This window comes from Sminthopsis crassicaudata, chromosome 6, assembly GCF_048593235.1.
Source record: "Sminthopsis crassicaudata isolate SCR6 chromosome 6, ASM4859323v1, whole genome shotgun sequence".
NCBI lineage: Eukaryota > Metazoa > Chordata > Mammalia > Dasyuromorphia > Dasyuridae > Sminthopsis > Sminthopsis crassicaudata.
This window is the reverse complement of record NC_133622.1, coordinates 220762485-220781667: the sequence shown is the minus strand read 5'-3', so window position 1 is coordinate 220781667 and position 19183 is coordinate 220762485. Positions and strand designations below refer to the sequence as shown.

Here is a 19183-nt window from a genome sequence, read left to right as displayed (position 1 = left end):
CTTAATATTTATGATTTGGATGATATTTTCATGGATCCTTTATTTGTGGCAATTCAAAAAAAAAAAAAAAAAAGCAAAACCAAGTCTTGTTCTTTAGTCACTTACCACATGGAGATTGGTTTTTTCAGGTTATATTTTTTGGTCAATTTTCTCTGTAATTTGGATATCAGAATTTTTCCAGTGTTATTTTTTGCAAATATTTTTCTTCTTCCATTTTCCTTCTTTCCATTTTCCTCTCTTCTTTCTCCTCTTCCTTATCCCATCTTGTGCCCTCCCCTTCACCCTTTAGTAAGTCCCTTCTTTGATTCACCTCTTTCTCAGATAGAAGTAAAATAAACCAATCCTAAACCTGTTTTTCATTTTTTTCATCAGGTTCAGCTCCTTCTGCATATCAGTGTTTTAGATAACCTTGATAAATAATGGTAGATGAATATTCACCCTCCTCTTACAATCCCCTGTCTTTTATAGAAATCTCGGAAGACAGGTAGCACTTATCTTCCTCCTTGGATTTCTTTAGTCCCCAGCTTTCCAGCTAGTATGCCATTGCAAATTCCCTGGGCTACTCCTGGTTTTGGTAGCTGTTAAAGATAGGCCTTAAAATAACTGGGTCATTCAGAGAAAGTCCAGTTCTTTGAGCAACTACTTTAAAACTCTATTGTCTACTCCACAAGCAATTTTAAAATAGGGTAGAAGAAATAACCAATTACACAGTGCAGTATATTTAAAGAATGCTAGAAACTTCCAGATGGCCTCAATTATCATCTCTTATCAGCTTTAAGTGGTTTTTAAAATTATTTAATTCCCAAAGAGATTAACTTTTTGAGTTAAGGCATTTTTCCTTGGAGATTCCTCATTAAATATGCATATGCTACTGAGATTGTTCAGTGAATCTGGGGGTAAGAGTAATGAATTTGGAGACAGAAAGACCTGAGTTCAAATTCTGCCACAGACCACAGCGCATTTGAGTTATATGGCTCTATACAAGTCATTTAATTTGGCTGTTTTTATGGCTATCAAATATCATACAAGACATACATGGGGCTTTGCAAACTTGAAAATGGTCTCTAAATGCTAGCTATTTTTATGGAATTCATAGCTCTAAATCTAAAAGGAACATCGGGCTCTTCTAGTCCACCCCACTCATTTTATAATTGAGCAGTCTGTAGGATAGACAATTTAGATATTGAAATGAAGGTTGACAGAACTAGAGCATTGGCTAGGACTGGCATGGACACTTTGGAGTATGGGATCTTGAGGTCTCCCCCTTGACTGAAAATAAGTTGAAAAAACCGATTTTACACTTTGTTACACTTAGCACTTGTTGCTAAGTGTTCCTTAGAATAAATGTTAAATAACTAAAATGTACAATGGAGTGTGTATTGGCTACAAAGAAATATGAACCGTGGAACTTGACCTTAAGGTTTAAAAATTGTTTGATTATATGAAAGAGCTTGCAGGTCGTCTGGGGGAGAGAACACATTAAAAAATAGACCACTATATGTATTATCAGTACTGATTAAGTGTAACAGACAGTAAAAAAATTTTTAAATGGATTAATAACTCATATGTAGATATATGTGTGTGTGTATACATACACAGAGAGACAGAGAGCATGCATGTACATTTTCCAGTTTATAAAGTGCTTTCTCGTAATAGCAAGATATTGTAAAAGTTTACAGAGTTGGACTTTAAAACATTTTGAGGGATGGCAAGTGCTATATATTCATTGGGAAAAGTCTCTACTAGAAATTGTTTCTCAGGAGGCATTTCTTAAGCCTCTACCATGTGCCAGGTACTATGCTAAAGTGATAGAGATACAAAAGCAATAACAAAATAGTCCCTGCCCTCAAGAAACATATTTTAATAGGGCAGACAACATATAAATTTTAAAGTTTTGTACAAGATATATATATATATATATAAGTCTATAACCTTCTGGGAAAGGTACTAGCAACAAATTGATCACATTAGGGAATGACATGAGATATATCATTGAGAAGTTAGATTAGGTCCATCTACATCAAAGAGAGCTGCCAGGCTGGAGTTGAGATTTGATCCCAACATAATGATCCCAACATAACGCCATAGATGTTAGAGCCAGAAAATTGGCTTGATCATTGGCATTTTAGGACAGTTTGGTAGTAATATGTAGGATGGATTAGAGTAAAGAAGCACAATAGTGGAGTGATATTAGGTTCTGAGCTATAGTTTAGACAAGAACAATAGCAGTAGGAAGATAAAGGGAGGGACAAAGATGAGGCACATTCCAAAGAAATAAGGAATATGATGCCGTAATTTGTTATGGTGCTTTATACTTTTCCAAATGCTTTCATACCCAATATCTCATTTGATCCTCTTGAAAAAACATCTTACGAATTGTTCAAGTGACTATATATTATATATAGTTGTAGTATACTCCAGCATAGTATACTATATATTACCTATATATGATGTATGGAGCCTTATATTTTCTCAGATAATTTCATGTCAAATATTAAGGTGTGATTTTTTAAAAAGTATATCCTTTTTAAAATGTAGCATGCATGCTGACAATATTTTAAAAAATTAATTGTATGACTTTTAAAAATTTATTATCAGGCCAGTAGCATCCGAGTCTGCATAGAACTATGCTTCGAAGTATTCTGGGAAAAACCATTCGACTTCTTGGCTATACTCTTCAGTATGGTTGTATAGCTCATTGTGCCTTTGAATATGTTGGTGGTGTTGTCATGGTAAGTTTTGAATATTCAGTACCAGTCACACTGATTAAAAATTTAAGTTTTGGTAAAAAAAAAAAATCTGTCTAGGTATTCGCTAGTTGGTCAAAACATGCAGTTTGAAATGCAAAATTTCCTCATATTCTGAGGTCAGATGAAGGTATCACTGTGTAATGTTAATTGATGTTTAGAGAAAATAAGATTTTCTATACTTAGATCTATTATCCATTAAGCTTTGTATTTTATTTCTGACAGACATAAAGACCTGTTGCAACAGGGCACAATTATGTTGCCTAGAATTGTTATTATAAAGTTAGGGACATGTCCCCAATCCTGATAGTTTTTGATGAATACATACTTTTTCTAACATTTTGTGATGCAAAGAAATCTGCTGATAAATATGCTTTTTTACTCCCACTTCTTCACCTTACATTGTCAATTACGGAGCAGCCTTTCCTTTCGGGTTTATTAATACACCCATCTTTATTACTTGATTCATTTTATGGGGCCATCTACCCACTTCTAGGTAAGAGTCATTTTTAATATAGTTCAGTACCTGGCTCAGCATAGTCATCTCTATCTCAGTTTCTCCTTGTGTACCTGAAAGATTTAATGAATGCATTGGTATTTCCTCAAACATTCTGCCACAGTAGTTTATCAGGCTTCCCCTGCTTCCACGATAGGGACTTTCCTACCCTTATTCTCATCAATACTATAACTGCTCTGCTTCCATGATATTGAATTTTAAAATTCCTCTTTGATCACAACCTCCAGTCTTTCCATCTTTTCCTCTGCTTTGCTCCTAAACCTGCTTCTCATCTTCACTATGACCTTCAGTTATTCTACTGCTCTCTGTTCTCCTGTTGATTAAATATGCTCTGACCTCCCTTTCTTCCCTGCATCATCTTGATTCATAGGGTGACCTCAACACTGTTCTAACTTCTACCCTTTAGCCTCTTGGCCCTTGTTCCTTTTACCAGACATGCTTTGCTAAATTGCGGTCTTTGGTCTTTTTCCTTACTGAATACTCACCTTCTCTCTTCCCACTCACATACTGAAGAAAATTTTAAAACCATGCTGACTAGATTCAACACAGATTTCTGTTTGATACCAGCTGTTGTTCCAGCCCTCCTTTCTTTGAAAACCTGTTGTCCTCTTTCTCCTCAGCAGTGGCTGTTTCTTTCTACTTTATTGAGAAAACAAGCCACCCAACCTGATCTTTTTTTTCCCTATTCTGTACCTCAGATGACCAAGTCTTTTTTATCCCTAGTCTTTACTTCTGTGTTCCAGTTTTTGATGAAGAGTCAACCTTTCTCACAAAAATCAGCTCCTCTTCTTTCCTTGTGTCCCAATTCCTTTCATTACCCTGGGAGTTTGTCCCTTCAGTCATCACCTGCAGTTTACAGTCTCTTTTATTTTAATGGTGCCTTTTCTCCTGTACAATCTAGCTAAGTTTCCTGGATCCACTAACAGTATTCATTTAATCTGGCTATCCCCTAAATAGTCATTTATGTTTTTTATCTCCACTGCCTCACCTTTTACTCCCTTATAGCTCCTAACAATCTGGTAGCTAGCCCCATCATTCCACTGAATTTATCTCTCCAAGACTAGGCAGGCTGTTTGAGTTGTTCTGTATTTTTTTCTTAGCCCTCATTTTACTTGACCCCTCTTCAAGATTGTTGACCTTCCCTTCTCCCAGAGTCTTTCTCCTCTCTTGACTTTTGTGACACCAGTCTCTTTTAGTTATTCTCCTACTTTGTCTGCACTCATACTTCTTTACAGAGTCATCCTCCTGTTTCTGCCTGCTAAGTTTGGGCATCCCCAAAGGTTTTGTTCTTAGTTCTTTTCTTTTCTCTTGATGATGATCCTCTATCTCCATGATCCTCAGCTTTCACCAATCCAAATACTGTCTCTCATATCATATATCCAACTTTGTTCTCCATATTTCTTTTAGGATAAAAGAAATCCTTACTCTGGCTTTTAAAGCCCTTCATAATCTGTCTCCCATCTACCTTTTCAGTCATATTTCATATTACTCTACATTTCAGTGAAAATAGCTTATGCCAGCTGTTACTTGTACCTTATGTTCCATTTTATGACTCCATCCCTTTACACAGGCTGTCTTCTACATCTGGAACAAACTCCTCACTTTATTTTCCTCCACCTCTTTGAATTCTTCCTTCAAAGCTCAGCTCAGGAGCCCTCCTATATAAGCCTTTTGTGATAGTCCCCTAACCATTAGTGTTCTCTGCTTCTTGAAATTATTTCTTGTATTTGTGTATTCTTCATGTTTATATATGTATGGATAGTCCAGGCAGCAGACTGAGTATTTTCTGAGGAACACCTAAGCTGAAAGTTCAGAGAAGCTCAATTTCTATTGAATGGCCTCTTTAACTATGATGACTCAGGATAGAAAGAATAATATGAAATGGGCCTATGACTTTCCATCTTGCAGTTATAGTGGCTATGTATACACAGTGGAAAAGGGGTACTAAAATCACATAAGCTTCAACCTAGTCATTAGTGTTTCACTCTTTGTCCAGTGGCCAATAGATGTTGTATCTAAATGGAAGGATGGTTTGCAGAAGAAAATGAAGAATTGGTGGAGTCAGTTGTTTTTGCTGTGCTCCAAAGCAGCAAGAAACACGATTTCATGGGATATTTGCTTATTTCAAATTGGTAGTGCTCATGATTAGCATTTGCAAAAACACTACCATGAAAGAAATTTTAGCTTATGTACTAACTAGCATAAGTCTGATCAAGACTGCATTTTCAGTCTTGTCAGATGTCTTTGAATTCTTCATATTTGTAATTTCTTATGGTGTAATAATTGAATACTTTCTTCAAGAAAAGAATTAGGTTCTATATAGTACCAAATAATATCCTACAACAAAATGAAATGAATTAAAATGTTAACAAATGGGTAAAAACTTTTTTGATGTAGGGATGATTCTTAAGTCTACTTTCTGTAGAGAGAACATTGACTTATTACAACAAAGAAAAAATTAATATAAAAATTTTCAAATAAAAATACATTTAAAGTTATTATATGCAAACAAAACTATTACATCTTTACTTATTTAAACAGTTGTCACTAAAAAATAGGATATGAATGGAATAGATAAAGATAGATAATCATATAAAAGTTTAGCTGTTGTATATCAATTTCTATTAAAAAAAAAAAAAATTTTAGTCAAGAAACACTTGACTCACTTGCCAAGAAAAAAGATATGTCCACTTAGGACAGCATTGTTCCAGAATATGATATCATTTGTAAAATCTTGTAGTGATCAGTGATAGAAAATTGGAAAAACGGTAGGGGATAAAACCAGTTTAAAGAAATTGTGGGAGGAGACAGAACTCCCCAAAAGTTTTTTAGTATAAAATAGTATAAAATAGGAGGAGGACAATAAATCCAAGAAAAAATGAAAAAGATGTACAATTTTTTAAAAAGTTTTTTTCATTATTAAGGACTGTAGAACAAATAGAGAAAATTAAAGACAATTATTTGTCACAATGAAGAGAGTGCTAGCCCTGAAGTCCCTGATTTCAAATATAGTTTTATTTTATAGCTGTATGATCTTCAGTAATTCATTTAATCTTTGTCCACTTCAGCTTCCATAATAGTAAACTGAAAAATATAATAGCATCTACTTCCCAGAGTTGTTTTGAAAATTAAATGGGATAATATTTTATAAAGCGCTTAGCATGGTACCTGGCACACATTAGTCCCTATATAAATGCTTTTTATTTTCCTCTCCTAACTATACTGGAAGTCTATCATCACAATTCTAGATATGCCTATAGAGTTAGAAATGGCACCAAAATCCAGCCATTCTGGAGAGCAATTTGGAACTATGCCCCAAAAGTTATCAAACTGTGCATACCCTTTGATCCAGCATTGCTACTATTGGGCTTATATCCCAAAGAAATACTAAAGAGGGGAAAGAGACCTGTATGTGCCAAAATGTTTGCGGCAGCTCTTTTTGTAGTGGCCGGAAACTGGAAGATGAATGGATGCCCATCAATTGGAGAATGGCTGAATAAATTGTGTTACATGAGTGTTATGTAATATTATTGTTCTGTAAGAAATGACCAGCAGGATGAATACAGAGAGGCTTGGAGAGACTTACATGAACTGATGCTGAGTGAATTGAGCAGAACATCATTATACACTTCAACAACAATACTGTATAAGGATGTATTCTGATGGAAGTGGAAATCTTCAACATAGAGAAGATCTAATTCAGTTCCAGTTGATCAATGATGGACAGAATCAGCTACACCCAGAGAAGGAACACTGGGAAATAAGTGTAAACTGTTTGTACTATTGTCTTTCTACCCCAGTTATTTTTACCTTTGGAATCCAATTCTTATCGTGCAACAAGAAATTTGGTTTTACACACATATGTTGTATATAGGATATACTGTAACATATTTAATATGTGTGGGACTGCCTGTCATCTAGGGGAGGGGTTAGAGGGAGGGAGGGGAATATTCGGAAAAGAAGTGAGTAAAAGGGATAATGTTGTAAAAAAATTACCCATGCATATATATTGTCAAAAATTATAATTATAAAATTAATTTTTTTTAAATTAATTAATTTAAAAAAAAAAAAGAAAAAAGAAATAGCACCCAAAAAAGGAAATTAGGCCAAGTGTATAGAGTGGAGTTTTGTGCTGAAAGTGACATAGTTGTGGGGATATTGAGGGATCAATTTACAAATTATCTGAAGGAGATGAAATTACAAAATAAATGAAAAAAAAATCATAGATCTTATTAATACTATCCTCCAAAATTGAGCAAAAGAAGATTAATACTGAACTATATGTCTACTTTGTTATCTGTACAGAATTTTTGTGAGAATTACCTACATGTGCATTGGAATCATCCCTTAGTGAGGGTATTAGAAGCTTTTGTCAATTCTTAATTCTAATGCCTTTATTTTGTTATTTATTTGCTATCTGCCTCTTTTTATATATCCAGTGTTTAGCACAGTGCATGGCATATAATAGGTACTTAATGTTGATTGATTTATTATTAGTAAGAAACAAATGGACCTTTTCAAGTGCTGTTGTAAAGTCAACCATGTCATTTAACATCTATTTTAACATGTATAGCATATATTGGATTGCTTGCCATCTAGGGAAGGGGGGTTGGGGGAAGAAAGGGAAAATCTGGAACACAAAATTATGCAAGGGTCAATGTTGAAATTATTCATGCATATGTTTTGAAAATAAAATAAAAAATAGTCAACCATGTCAACCAATAGTCATACAATTGAAAGATGCTGAGAATACAAATTTCCACTTTTGCTAATTGTTAATTATATCCATGCATTTGATTTGGTAAAGCAAAATATCATCTGAAAGATCCTCCTCCAACAAAATGTTTCCCATGCAAAAATATCAGAGTTATTCATGATTTCCTGAGAGATATAGCATAATCTTTTTTGACAGTCTTCTGATCATTCATGTCCAGAGTGGCATAAATGGAAAGATGTATGCTCACCAAAGATTTTTGCCATTATAATGGAAGAAATTCAGCACAGAATTCCAGGTCAAAAAGGGACACTTTGTAGATGATGAAGTCCTTCAGGTGTTCCTATTTGTGGATGACATCATGCATTAGGCCCTGGAATATTGCAGAGCCTGTAGGAAGAAGACTGCATCCAAATAGTATTATTTCTAGCTCTTAATACTCCCTTGGGGACGTAGGTGCTTAATAGCACTTATCCTATGCCTTTCCCTATTCAAGAATTTTACCTTTTGGGGCAGTTAAATGGCACAGAGGATCTTAGTCAGGAGAACCTGAATTCAAATCCAGCTTCAGATACTAGATTTTTTTATTTTCAAAATAAGTGCAGATAGCTTTCAGCACTCACCCTTGCAAAACCTTGTATTCCAAATTTTTCTCCCTTTTCTCTACCTCTCTCCCATAAATAGCAAGCTATTGAATATGTGTTAAATATGTACAATTCTTCTATATATTTCAGTAATTATCATTATGTCCAAGGAAAATCAGATCAAAAGGGAAAAATAGAAAAAAGTAGCAAACAACAACAAAAAAGGTGAAACACTGTGTTATGATACACATTCAGTCCTCATGACCTTTCTCTGGATGCAGATGGCTCTCACAAGTCTATTGGAATTGGCCTGAATTATCTCATTGTTGAAGAGAACCACGCCCATCAGAATTGATCCTTGTATAATCTTGTTGCCATGCACAATGTTCTCTCGGTTCTGCTCATTTCACTCAACATCAGTTCATGTAAATCTCTCCAGGCGTTTCTGAAATCATCCTGCTGGTCCTTTCTTACAGAATAATATTCTATAACATTCATATACCACAGTTTATTCAGCCATTCTCCAATTGATGGGCATCCATTCAGTTTCCAGTTTCTTGCCACTATAAAGAGGGCTGCCACAAACATTTTTGTACAGGTGGGTCCCTTTCCTGCCTTTAAGATCTCTTTGCCATATAATTTCAGTAGAAACACTACTGGGTCAAAGGGTATGCATAGTTTGATAACTTTTTGAGCATAGTTCCAAACTGCTCTCCAGAATGGTTGGATCCGTTCACAACTCTATCAACAATGCATCAGTGTCCCAGTTTTCCCACGTCGCCGCCAACATTCATCATTATCTTTTCCTGTCATTGTAACCAGTATGTAGTGGTACCTCAGAGTTGTCTTAATTTTTATTTCTCTGATCAACAGTGATTTAGAACATGTTTTCACATGACTAGAAATCATTTTAATTTTTTCATCTGAAAATTGTTCATATCCTTTGATCATTCATCATTTGGATACTGGAAAAGCCTCTCTTTTTAATACCAACATGCTCCTACTGCATGATTGGGAATCTATAGTTTCTAAGAAATAAAAAACTAGGTACTGGCCCATGGCTAGGGACAACAGGCTGAAGCATAATATGATACACAAGGACCAAAGAAGAACAAGGGTAAACAATAATTTTAAATAAATAAATGATCACAAAAGACAATGGGATCATCCTGGCAAGGAGGAGGATGTTTCTTATATGCTATTGGTGTCTTTGTGACACTGGGAGAAAGCATGCTGGGTAACCCTCTGCAATCCACCTGTGGCAGAATGTAGATATGGGTCATATAGATGGGTAGGCATGGAGAAAGTTCACTTTGGCCTAACTTTTATAAGTAAAACCATTTACAGTTTGGGGCATGTTACAGATTACTTAATTTTATCCACTGCAGTCCGGCCACGGTGGACTCCTTACTCTGTTACATGGGACTCCTTTCTTTCTTCGGGTTCTGTGCTTTTTTGTACAGGCCATTGTCCATCATTATTTTCTTCTGCTTCCAAAAATCCCTCATTTCAGTCAAAACCCAAAGTATGTGTCACTTCCTAGATGAAATCTTTCTGAAACTCTTTAGCTATTGGTATCCCTTCTGCAAATTATTTTGTATTTATTTCCCTATAGAGGTGATTTCCAATAGAATGCAGTCTTCTTGAGGTCTGTCATTTTTGTCTGTATCCACAGTGGCCAGCATATCATAAAGCACTTAATATTTGTTGAATTGAATTATAAAATTTGCATCCACTTTGTTATCTTAAGAATTATTTTATTTCAAAATAACGAATAGCAAGAGCTTGGGGAGTAAGACTTCTTTAAAAGAAATTTTTAAAATTCATAATTTCCATTAGATGTGTTCTAATTATAAAATAATTTTTTTATAGTGTTCTGGACCATCAATGGAACCTACAATCCAGAATTCTGACATTGTCTTCGCAGAAAATCTTAGCCGACATTTTTATGCTATCCAAAGGTAAATTTCACTCATGGAATTTTGAAGTAAGAAATTTCAGAAGATTATGATAAAAGGAATATCAGAGAGCTCATTTAGGCCCTTCTTCAGCCAAAGCATGGACCTCTTTTATGCTGTCCCCAGCCTCTGCTTCAAGAGTTCTAGTAACAAGGAACTCACTGATTACTGAGGCAACATGTTCTATTTTTAGACAGTTCTTTAATTGTTTTTTAAATATAAATTTCTTATTTGTGGCTTAACATTTAAAATATTTTCCTTGAGAAATTACCAATTTCTTGTGCTGTTGTCCATAATCATTATAGATAAACTCATGTAATTCTCATGGCCTTTTTTCTTTACTTTTATATTAGTGATTTGACTTTTTTTTTTTTTTTTTTTTTTTTTTAGCATGGGTATTTCAATTTCTCATAGAATATGAGTATCCAATGTAGGTGAAGAATTATATTATGTAATGATGGTGTCAGTATTTCTAATAAATCACATACATATACACAGATATATGCACACACATACTATGTTCATGCTTTATGTCAGTATTTTATTTGTGCATGTTTGTGTGTGTTTATATAAATACATCCAATACATGTATACAATTACTCTTCTTTTTCACCTGGGTGTTAACTGCCCTTCAATCTCCATCTCACTTGCTATCCTCTCTCTTAAAGCTACCTCATATTCCTTTATATTACATGGATCTCTCACTCATAATTTCCCATAGTGGAGGTAGAAATGATAACTCATTCAAATAATGCTTTTGAGATTTGCAAAGGGGTTACCATACTTATTTGGTCTTCATAAATTTATGAAATAAATGCTGCAATTATTATCTGTATTTTACAAAATCTGAAATCAAGATTCTGAGATATTTGGTGATAGTCTCTTTGTCACCCACAGCTGAAAACTGAACTATAATTCAGGCCCCAAACTTCTGACAACAACGACTTATTTCACCTACTCCTCCACACTATAGTACTGATAATATTGTTGGCTTTAATATGATGGTATTATTACCTGTGCCACAATTTGGATGTTTAATATTCTTTTATTGCACTTGAATTGTTTTTTCTCATGTCACTTTCCCTAACAAATTTGTCCACTTGTTGGAAAGTGGGAGAATATCAGAGAATCTTGTAGCTTTGGGGTACATAAAAGACATTAAGTAAAACTTCTGGAATGACTTAAATTGTGTATTATTTATTTCTTCACTGAATAAAACTAAATGTTGAGTTGTCTTGCAAACAAACATGTTCATTCAGCATAACTAAGGCTGCTGTCTGACTTCCTTGAAGGCAAGATTGATCTTTCTACTTATTCTATCTATTCAAAGTGTTAACACTGGGTTATGTGATAGTAATATGATTAATTTTACATAGTTTTGAGAGATTTATAGTGGGTTCTTTTTCTGTGGTTTAGTTCTGAAGATTAATGTACACATGGTAGCTCACAGAAGTGGGGGAAACAGATCATGGAACTCACAGATATAGGAATACTTTTGCTACTACAGTAATTGATTACTTCTCACTTTTAAACATGAGACCATATCAGTACATATGGGGTAGTAGAAAGTACATTGGATTAAAATGGAGTTCTAGACCTAAATCTGCCATTTATTGGGCATATGTCCTTGGAAAGTGATTTTTTTCTCTGAGTCCTCATTTCCAGGAAAAATAATATTGCCTACTTTCCAGGGTGGGATTTATGAAGATCAAAGGAGAGCTGGGTGAGGTAGTAAATAGAACACTGGACTTGGAATCAAGAAGACCTGACTGAATCTGGATTTAATATTTACTGGTTGTATGACCATGGGCAAGAAGTATATTCACAATTGGCTTCAGTTTCCTCAGTTCTAAAATACAGATAATGATAGCATCTACCTCCCTTTTGCAAGAAACAAATGAAAATGATATTTGCAAAGAGTTTTGAAACTTTTAAGCACTCTGTAAAGATTAGTGATTGTTATAATAAATTGTAAAGTATTAAATGTGTCATATGCATTAGAGTATAATGTATAGGATGTATTAGAATAGTATCAACAACATATTATGTATAAATAACATTTGGTAAGCAGTTTGACATTTTTCTTAATTTTTCCTTTCAGAGGTGACATCATAATTGCCAAAAGTCCAAGTGACCCTAAATCAAACATTTGTAAAAGAGTAATTGGCTTGGAAGGAGATAAAATTTTCACGCATAGCCCATCAGATTACCTTAAAAGCCATAGTTATGTAAGTAATGGAACTATTTGTGTTCTATATTGCATTATAGTTGGTCAACGAGAAGTAAATACAATTAAAAAAGAAAGTAAGACTTTAATGTTCATATATCTACTCCTGATATTATTGGGAAATCTTCTAGATTATTCCCCATTACACATAATGCTTGCTGATGATTTTAGATAGATACCAGTTAGTTACCATTTTAAGGAAAGTGCCATTTATTCCTATATTCTCTAGTGTGTGTTTGTTTGTTTTCAAATGGAATGGGTGCTGTATTTTATCAAATGCCTTTTCTGTATCTGTTGAAATGTAATCATTATTACATAGTCATAGTTTATGATCCTTGTGATATATTACTATAATTTCCTTCCTCCTACTTTACTTAAAATTTTTGCATCAAGATTCATTGGATAGAAAAGTAGTCTATTTTTTTTTTTTTTTCTTTTCTGTTTTGGTTCTTCCTGGTTTAGCTTTCAGCATCATATGTGTGCTATAAAGGGAATTTTGGTAGGACTCCAATCTGTTTTTTCAAATAGTTCATATTGCATTGGAATGAATTATTCTGTAAATATTTGATCAGATTCAAATGTAAATCCACAATTTGCATTTCTTAAGAAGTTTTAAGCTTGGCTGTAATATGACTATTAGGTTTAGTATTATTTAGTTTTAATCAGTACATTGATTTATCTTATAAACCAAGAAATCACTCACTTTCTGTCTTCTACTTATTTCTAATATTAGAAGCTAAGAGTAATGCAGATATTATATTGCAAATGAAGGAAGAAGAAAATGCCTTGCACATAATATATAGTAAGTGCTTAAGATATGGTAAATCAATCTCTATCTTCTTCCTCCAGCTGTCCATCATGCTACTAGCCATGGTACATTAGAGAGAGGCTAGAGGGTAGTGTTATTTGTACATATTCAGTCTAGCATGTAAGGCAGCTTACTATAGGAATAGTATCTTAAACTCCTTTGGCATTTTAAATATCTTCAATTAACCAATCAACATGCAGTTATTAAGACCTTCTGTAGCAGGCATTATACCAAGGTCTGAGGATGCAGCGAAAACCTCAACAGTCTCTACTCTCGTGTAAGTTAGCTCCATTTAAAGGAACCCCGCATGTCTGTAAGTAGAAGTAAGGCAATCCTAGAGAGGAAGGCCCCAGCGTTCAGGAGACCAGAGAGGTCTACAGACTTTTGAGCAGAGTCTCAAAGGAAGTCAGAGATTCAAAGACATGGGAATTAGAGTATTCCAGGCCCAGTGACAGTCTGTATCATGGCATGAGTTCAGGGGGCTAGAACCTGCTGTTTCAATAACAGAGAATGGGTCAGTATGGGAAGTAATAGATTAAAGAATTAACTAACATCTCTTCTAATTGGTCTTATGAGGTCAATATTTTTATTACTAGATTAACTTACCTTCATAATTATACTAAACTGTAACCCATGAATTCCTCTTTGCTGCTTGGTTGTCATCCTGGACGAATCCATTTAACTTCTCTGGTCCTTAAAGAGTTAAGATTATCAGTTACAGAAAAGTTGTTGATCTGTGTAGAACTAAAATCCTAGGCCAACAAAGTAATTATAAAAGCCCCTAACTATATATTCTAAATTCTTTTGATTAATTACTATTTATTGAGTACCAATGATAAATCTTATACTCAAATATAAGTATTTTCATCTTGTAATATTATTTTCATTGGGTATGTATAAATGTTAGATGATTGGAATGATAAGAAACCTAAAATAGCAGAAGATCTCTAAAAAGGAGCATTATTTACTAGCAGTCATTTTCCATCTTCAAAAAATAAATGAAAAAAAAAAAACTTAAATTTTTCTAAATGTAGCAATCAGCATTCTGTGACAGCCACTATTTAAAGGACATTTTCTATTCCTAATGTTCATTTAGTTGAGTTAACTGCCATCTATGAACTTTAACACTAGAAAAACAAGATGAATGACATAAAATGACTTGTTCATGTTTTCTTTAGATTTTTTGTCTAAGTGTTATTAGAGGAGCATTAGCAAAACTTCAGGCCTTAATTATAAGTACTCTTTGCTCCTAATCAGACAAGACTTACCAAGGAAAATATGATTTAAATTATTTTGAATGATAGGAGGGGACTGATTTAACAGATGGTATGTACTCAATCATAAGATGTTTTAATGAGCAGAAATTAATGTTTACATTGAGTTCAATATATACTTTTGGAATATTTAATTTCTTAATGGAAAATTATTGATCTTGTAGTATTTGCACAATCATCAAACCATGCTTCAAAGATTACTTTCTTAAAAACCACTATCTTTAGGATAATCACAACCATTCATTTGGGGGTTGTGAAGTTTGAACTTTGAATACATTAGAGCTTGTTGCTCCATTTTTTTTCAAATAGGCCCTTCATGGGTTCTGGCACATTTAAGAACCTAAATGGGATAGCCTATATTTTAATTGTCCAATTGTACTACTAGCAGTTCTAACAGTTTCTCAAATTTTGCTTTTTTTAAATGGATAGACATTGGAATTAGAGAAGAAAGTGGGGTATTTGATGATCAGATATTAATATTGCTTCTGAAAGAAAAGCCTGGGATTGCCAAATATCTTTTTTTCATGTTTTCTCATCTGGCCTAGTCAAGCTATAGAAGTTCGCATTGTACCTTTTATAGAACCAATTCAGCAAATGTGTTTCATTAATCAAGCCAATTTATATGAACAGTTCATCCAAGTTTGGAAGTCCCTGAAGAGATGTCCTAACTGCTATCTTTCATTCTGTTACCCTAGTTGGAGAGGGCTTCTGTTTAGCTATCTCAAACTAACACTGGTGCTGTCTCAGTAAATGGCCTCTTATCTTTTCTAGTTCAAATTCATAACAAATCATTGTTGCTGATAAGTTTGTAATACTACTAGTAAGCTGTTGCTTGAGTTATGTTGGAAATTTGCTCTTCATTAGATACAGCAATACTACACTGAATATCAGTATTGAATGTCCTTTCTTGTTTGTAGCCAGTTCAGAAAATGAAATACCTACACACTGTTGTCTGGAACCTGGAATATACAATTTAGCATATGAAAGAGATAGCATTGTTCACAAGCTGGCAAAAAGTAACATAAACAGATCCCTATTTAAGAAAAAAAAAAAAAAAATTTACTGATTCCAGAGGCCTGGGAAAAGCAGCAGGTTTTTTTTGTTTGAGAAAGTTGGGTAGAGAAGGTTTTGCTGCATAGAAACCATGATTTATATTTTACATTAAGCTTTTGGAAACAAGGTAATCCCCAGAAAGATGCTATTGCCATGTTTTCTATAGGATTCTATGGGCTAAGTTCTTTCAATTGGTTGAAGGAGTTTTGGCTAGTATGCTATGAGCTGAAGTTCGGATTATTTAAAAACAAGCTTCCTGGTGTGGGTCCTTTGTCTCTCTTACCTTTCTGTGCTAGCCAAACACTTCAATCTTCAACTAGAAGTCAGTGTTTTGCTACGAAGTTGCTTTAATTTGAAACACCACAGTTAAAAAGAAGTTGGTTACCTAATATAGATTGGGATTTCCCTGATTTGAATCGATTTAACCTGCAGGCAAGTTTAGTTTTAAAATTCCATTTATTTAGTTTATAAATAGGAATGTCCACAAATTAACATAGGATATGAAACATAAAACACTGTGAGCAGTGTTGTTGGAGGGAAAGGAAAACCTTTACTTAAGACTAGATGGGGATTTTGAAGCAGATTTGATGTGATTTAGGAGAGCAATTCCTAGTTTCAGATGATGTGTTTGGGATTTAGCCCCAAATGATGAGATTTAGGTACCAAATACTGAGGTTCAGTCATGTGAAGAAGTCACAATGGCCATTCTCTTTGGCAAAAGGTAGGTTTATATTTAGGAGAAGAGATTACAAACAAAATGAAGAGATAAAAGACACCAGAAATGGCAAATGTGAAATAGAGTTGGGAGAGCATTAGTAGATTAACAAGGAAAGAGGTTTTAACAAGTAATGATGGAAAAGACAAGTTCCTTAGTGGAACTCACAATTAACTAGGAGAAAGGGAACACCCCAAGAAATTGGCGTATGCTAAATCTATAGAGGAATTTAGCAGCTTAAAAGAAGTATTTACTATAACAGAAAAGACATGGTGAGGAATGAGGGGAGAGATACCGTGGCATGGGGGGGAGGTGAGAGGAAAGCCTCCATGAGGCAGAGTGCCATAGCCCACTGATTTAGAGTGGTCAGCAGAAAAGGTGTGAGCCACAGACTGAGGTATAGGGGAAATTTAATCACAGAGCTCGAATATAATTTGAATTATAGCATAGCAAGGCAGGGCTGCTCACAACCTCCACCAAGCCCTGTCAGGGCCCTTCCCTGCCTACCCTGGGGAGCAATGCCATCAGAATCCCTGCCCCTCTCTGCCAGCCTCGCCCAGGTACTCAGGCCCTCATCAGATGGCTGTGTGGTCTGCAACCATTGGTGAACGTGTATGATTTCTGCTAATTCCAGCGTGGCTGTGCTGGCTCAGTCCCTACCCCTGTGCCTGGAAGTAAGAGGTGGAAGTAAGCTGATGGTCCCTCCCAAGGTACCAGAATGCAGAAATCGCAGAGACCTTCTAGCAGGCCTAGAATTGACTTGTCTCAGTACAGGAATTAGTCTCTGCCGTGACTATTCCAGACTTAGCGAATACATGCTGTCAGACAAACCGTGTATGTAACAAGAGTCTAGCACATATCCATTTTGTGAGGGATTCTCCCCCACCCCAGGGACAGCGTATAATATTGTTGGTGAGAAGTAGAGGCAGGTGACGTCCTGTTCTGAAGCCACTGAGTGAATGGTGGGAGTTGTTGACCTTTGTCAGGCTGGGCAAGGTGACCTAGAGCTGTCTGGGTTCAGTGGCCAGATAGATACAGATCAGGATGACAGATGGCCCTGGATGTATTAGGAGATGTTGGCCTTTTTAAGCTAAGGTCTGTTTGAGGCAACACCTATGATGTGATTAGGGCTAAGTAGGCACTGAGGCATTGCCTTTTTCACCTAATCCAAAAGTATAAATAAATAAATAAATAAATATTGGAGGGGAAGACCCTCAGGGTTTGTGGCCAAAGCAGAAATGACTGCTACTTACATTCAATTTGTGTAAAATTAATTCTTTTTTCCTTCTCTCCCTCCCTTCCTGCCTCCTTCCCTTTTTCTCTTCCTCTCTTCCCTGACTTTTACCTCATAAAATGGCAAAAAATAATGAAGAAGGAAGAAAAGTCAGAATGGGACCCAGCTAAATCAAATAGTTCCAAAAGAATTTATAGATAAAACTGGAAAGAGGGTAACAAATAACTGAAAAAATGGAACAGTGTGCCAGAAATTCTTTAGCATTTTGTTTTCATCATCATGATAGGAAAACCATGACATTTGTACTCTTTAAGACCTCAATTCCTTATTTTTTATGAGGAAGTAGAAATGACACTTATGATTAGGATGAGAAGGGTGTCTGAATTAGATGAGATACAAATAGTTTTGTACATGTATCAAGGAATCAATTTTTTTTTTAAGTCAAATGACAAATTTTTAATAGACTTTAACAGAGTGTACAAGTATAAACACTGGTTTTGTATTTCAAAAGTTGCAGGGAGCCAATCATTTTAAACAGTCTACAAAACATATGCCAGTGGATTACATAAAACACATCATATACAATATGAAAAGCTGAAAACAATCAAGGAATCTATTTTCAAGATAGCTGAATGAAAGAAGATACTGGACAATTAAAATAACTGTGGATGATGTTGATACAAAAAAAAAAAAAAAAGGATTACAATAAGCAACAAGCCATATTCCTTTATTTTTGTCTATATGAAAAATCCCTTAAAAATTGATTTATTCAAGGTTATTCTTGATGAAAATATGAAAAGGAAACAGGTAGACTTTTACAGATGATTTTCTACAATAAATCATTATTTTCTAGTCACATGATTGGTTGAAATTTATAAAGAGCAAAAGTTCCCTCTCTGTTTAATGTTTGTTGTGTATCTAATGTTGTATATTTTGTGAAAATGTAATGTGATTTTACAAAAATTTCATTTTTGGAGAGCAAAACAATCTCAGATCTTATCTCTGAATTATCTCCTGTATGATTTAATATCCTATAAAATCCCTTGAAAACAACAATATCAAATTACAATGCAGTAATAGAAATGATTTTTTTCAACTATTTTCTTATTATCAGTGTGAAGTATAAAGCATGAATATGTGCTCATATGTGTACTGGCCAGTGACTTGTGAAAGCTTTGTCATCTGGCAAAATCCCATCAGTCTTGGAACTTCACTGCTCACTGCCTTTTGCTCCTCTGATTGGGCAGTGGGCCATGAACATAGAGCCTCCATTTAAGCACGGAGCACAGCTCAGGACATTCTCATTTCTCACCTGGCTGCTCTACTCTAGAACATCTCTGACTTCTCCTTCA

General features: G+C 34.7%; 1 protein-coding gene across 9 annotated transcripts in view; it reads left to right on the top strand.

Annotated features, from left to right (window-relative positions):
• IMMP1L (inner mitochondrial membrane peptidase subunit 1) overlaps positions 1–19183 on the top strand; it is a 90171-nt gene that overhangs the window by 58889 nt on the left and 12099 nt on the right. For 5 of the 9 annotated variants that reach the window (XM_074272933.1, XM_074272937.1, XM_074272935.1 and 2 more), the window contains 2 exons: positions 10435–10523; positions 12622–12748. In XM_074272933.1, the coding sequence (XP_074129034.1) occupies positions 10435–10523; positions 12622–12748 (216 nt within the window). Of the gene's footprint in view, positions 1–2598; positions 2733–10434; positions 10524–12621; positions 12749–19183 lie in introns of all 9 variants that reach the window. The other 4 variants (XM_074272932.1, XM_074272931.1, XM_074272929.1 and 1 more) reach the window with 1 other exon arrangement.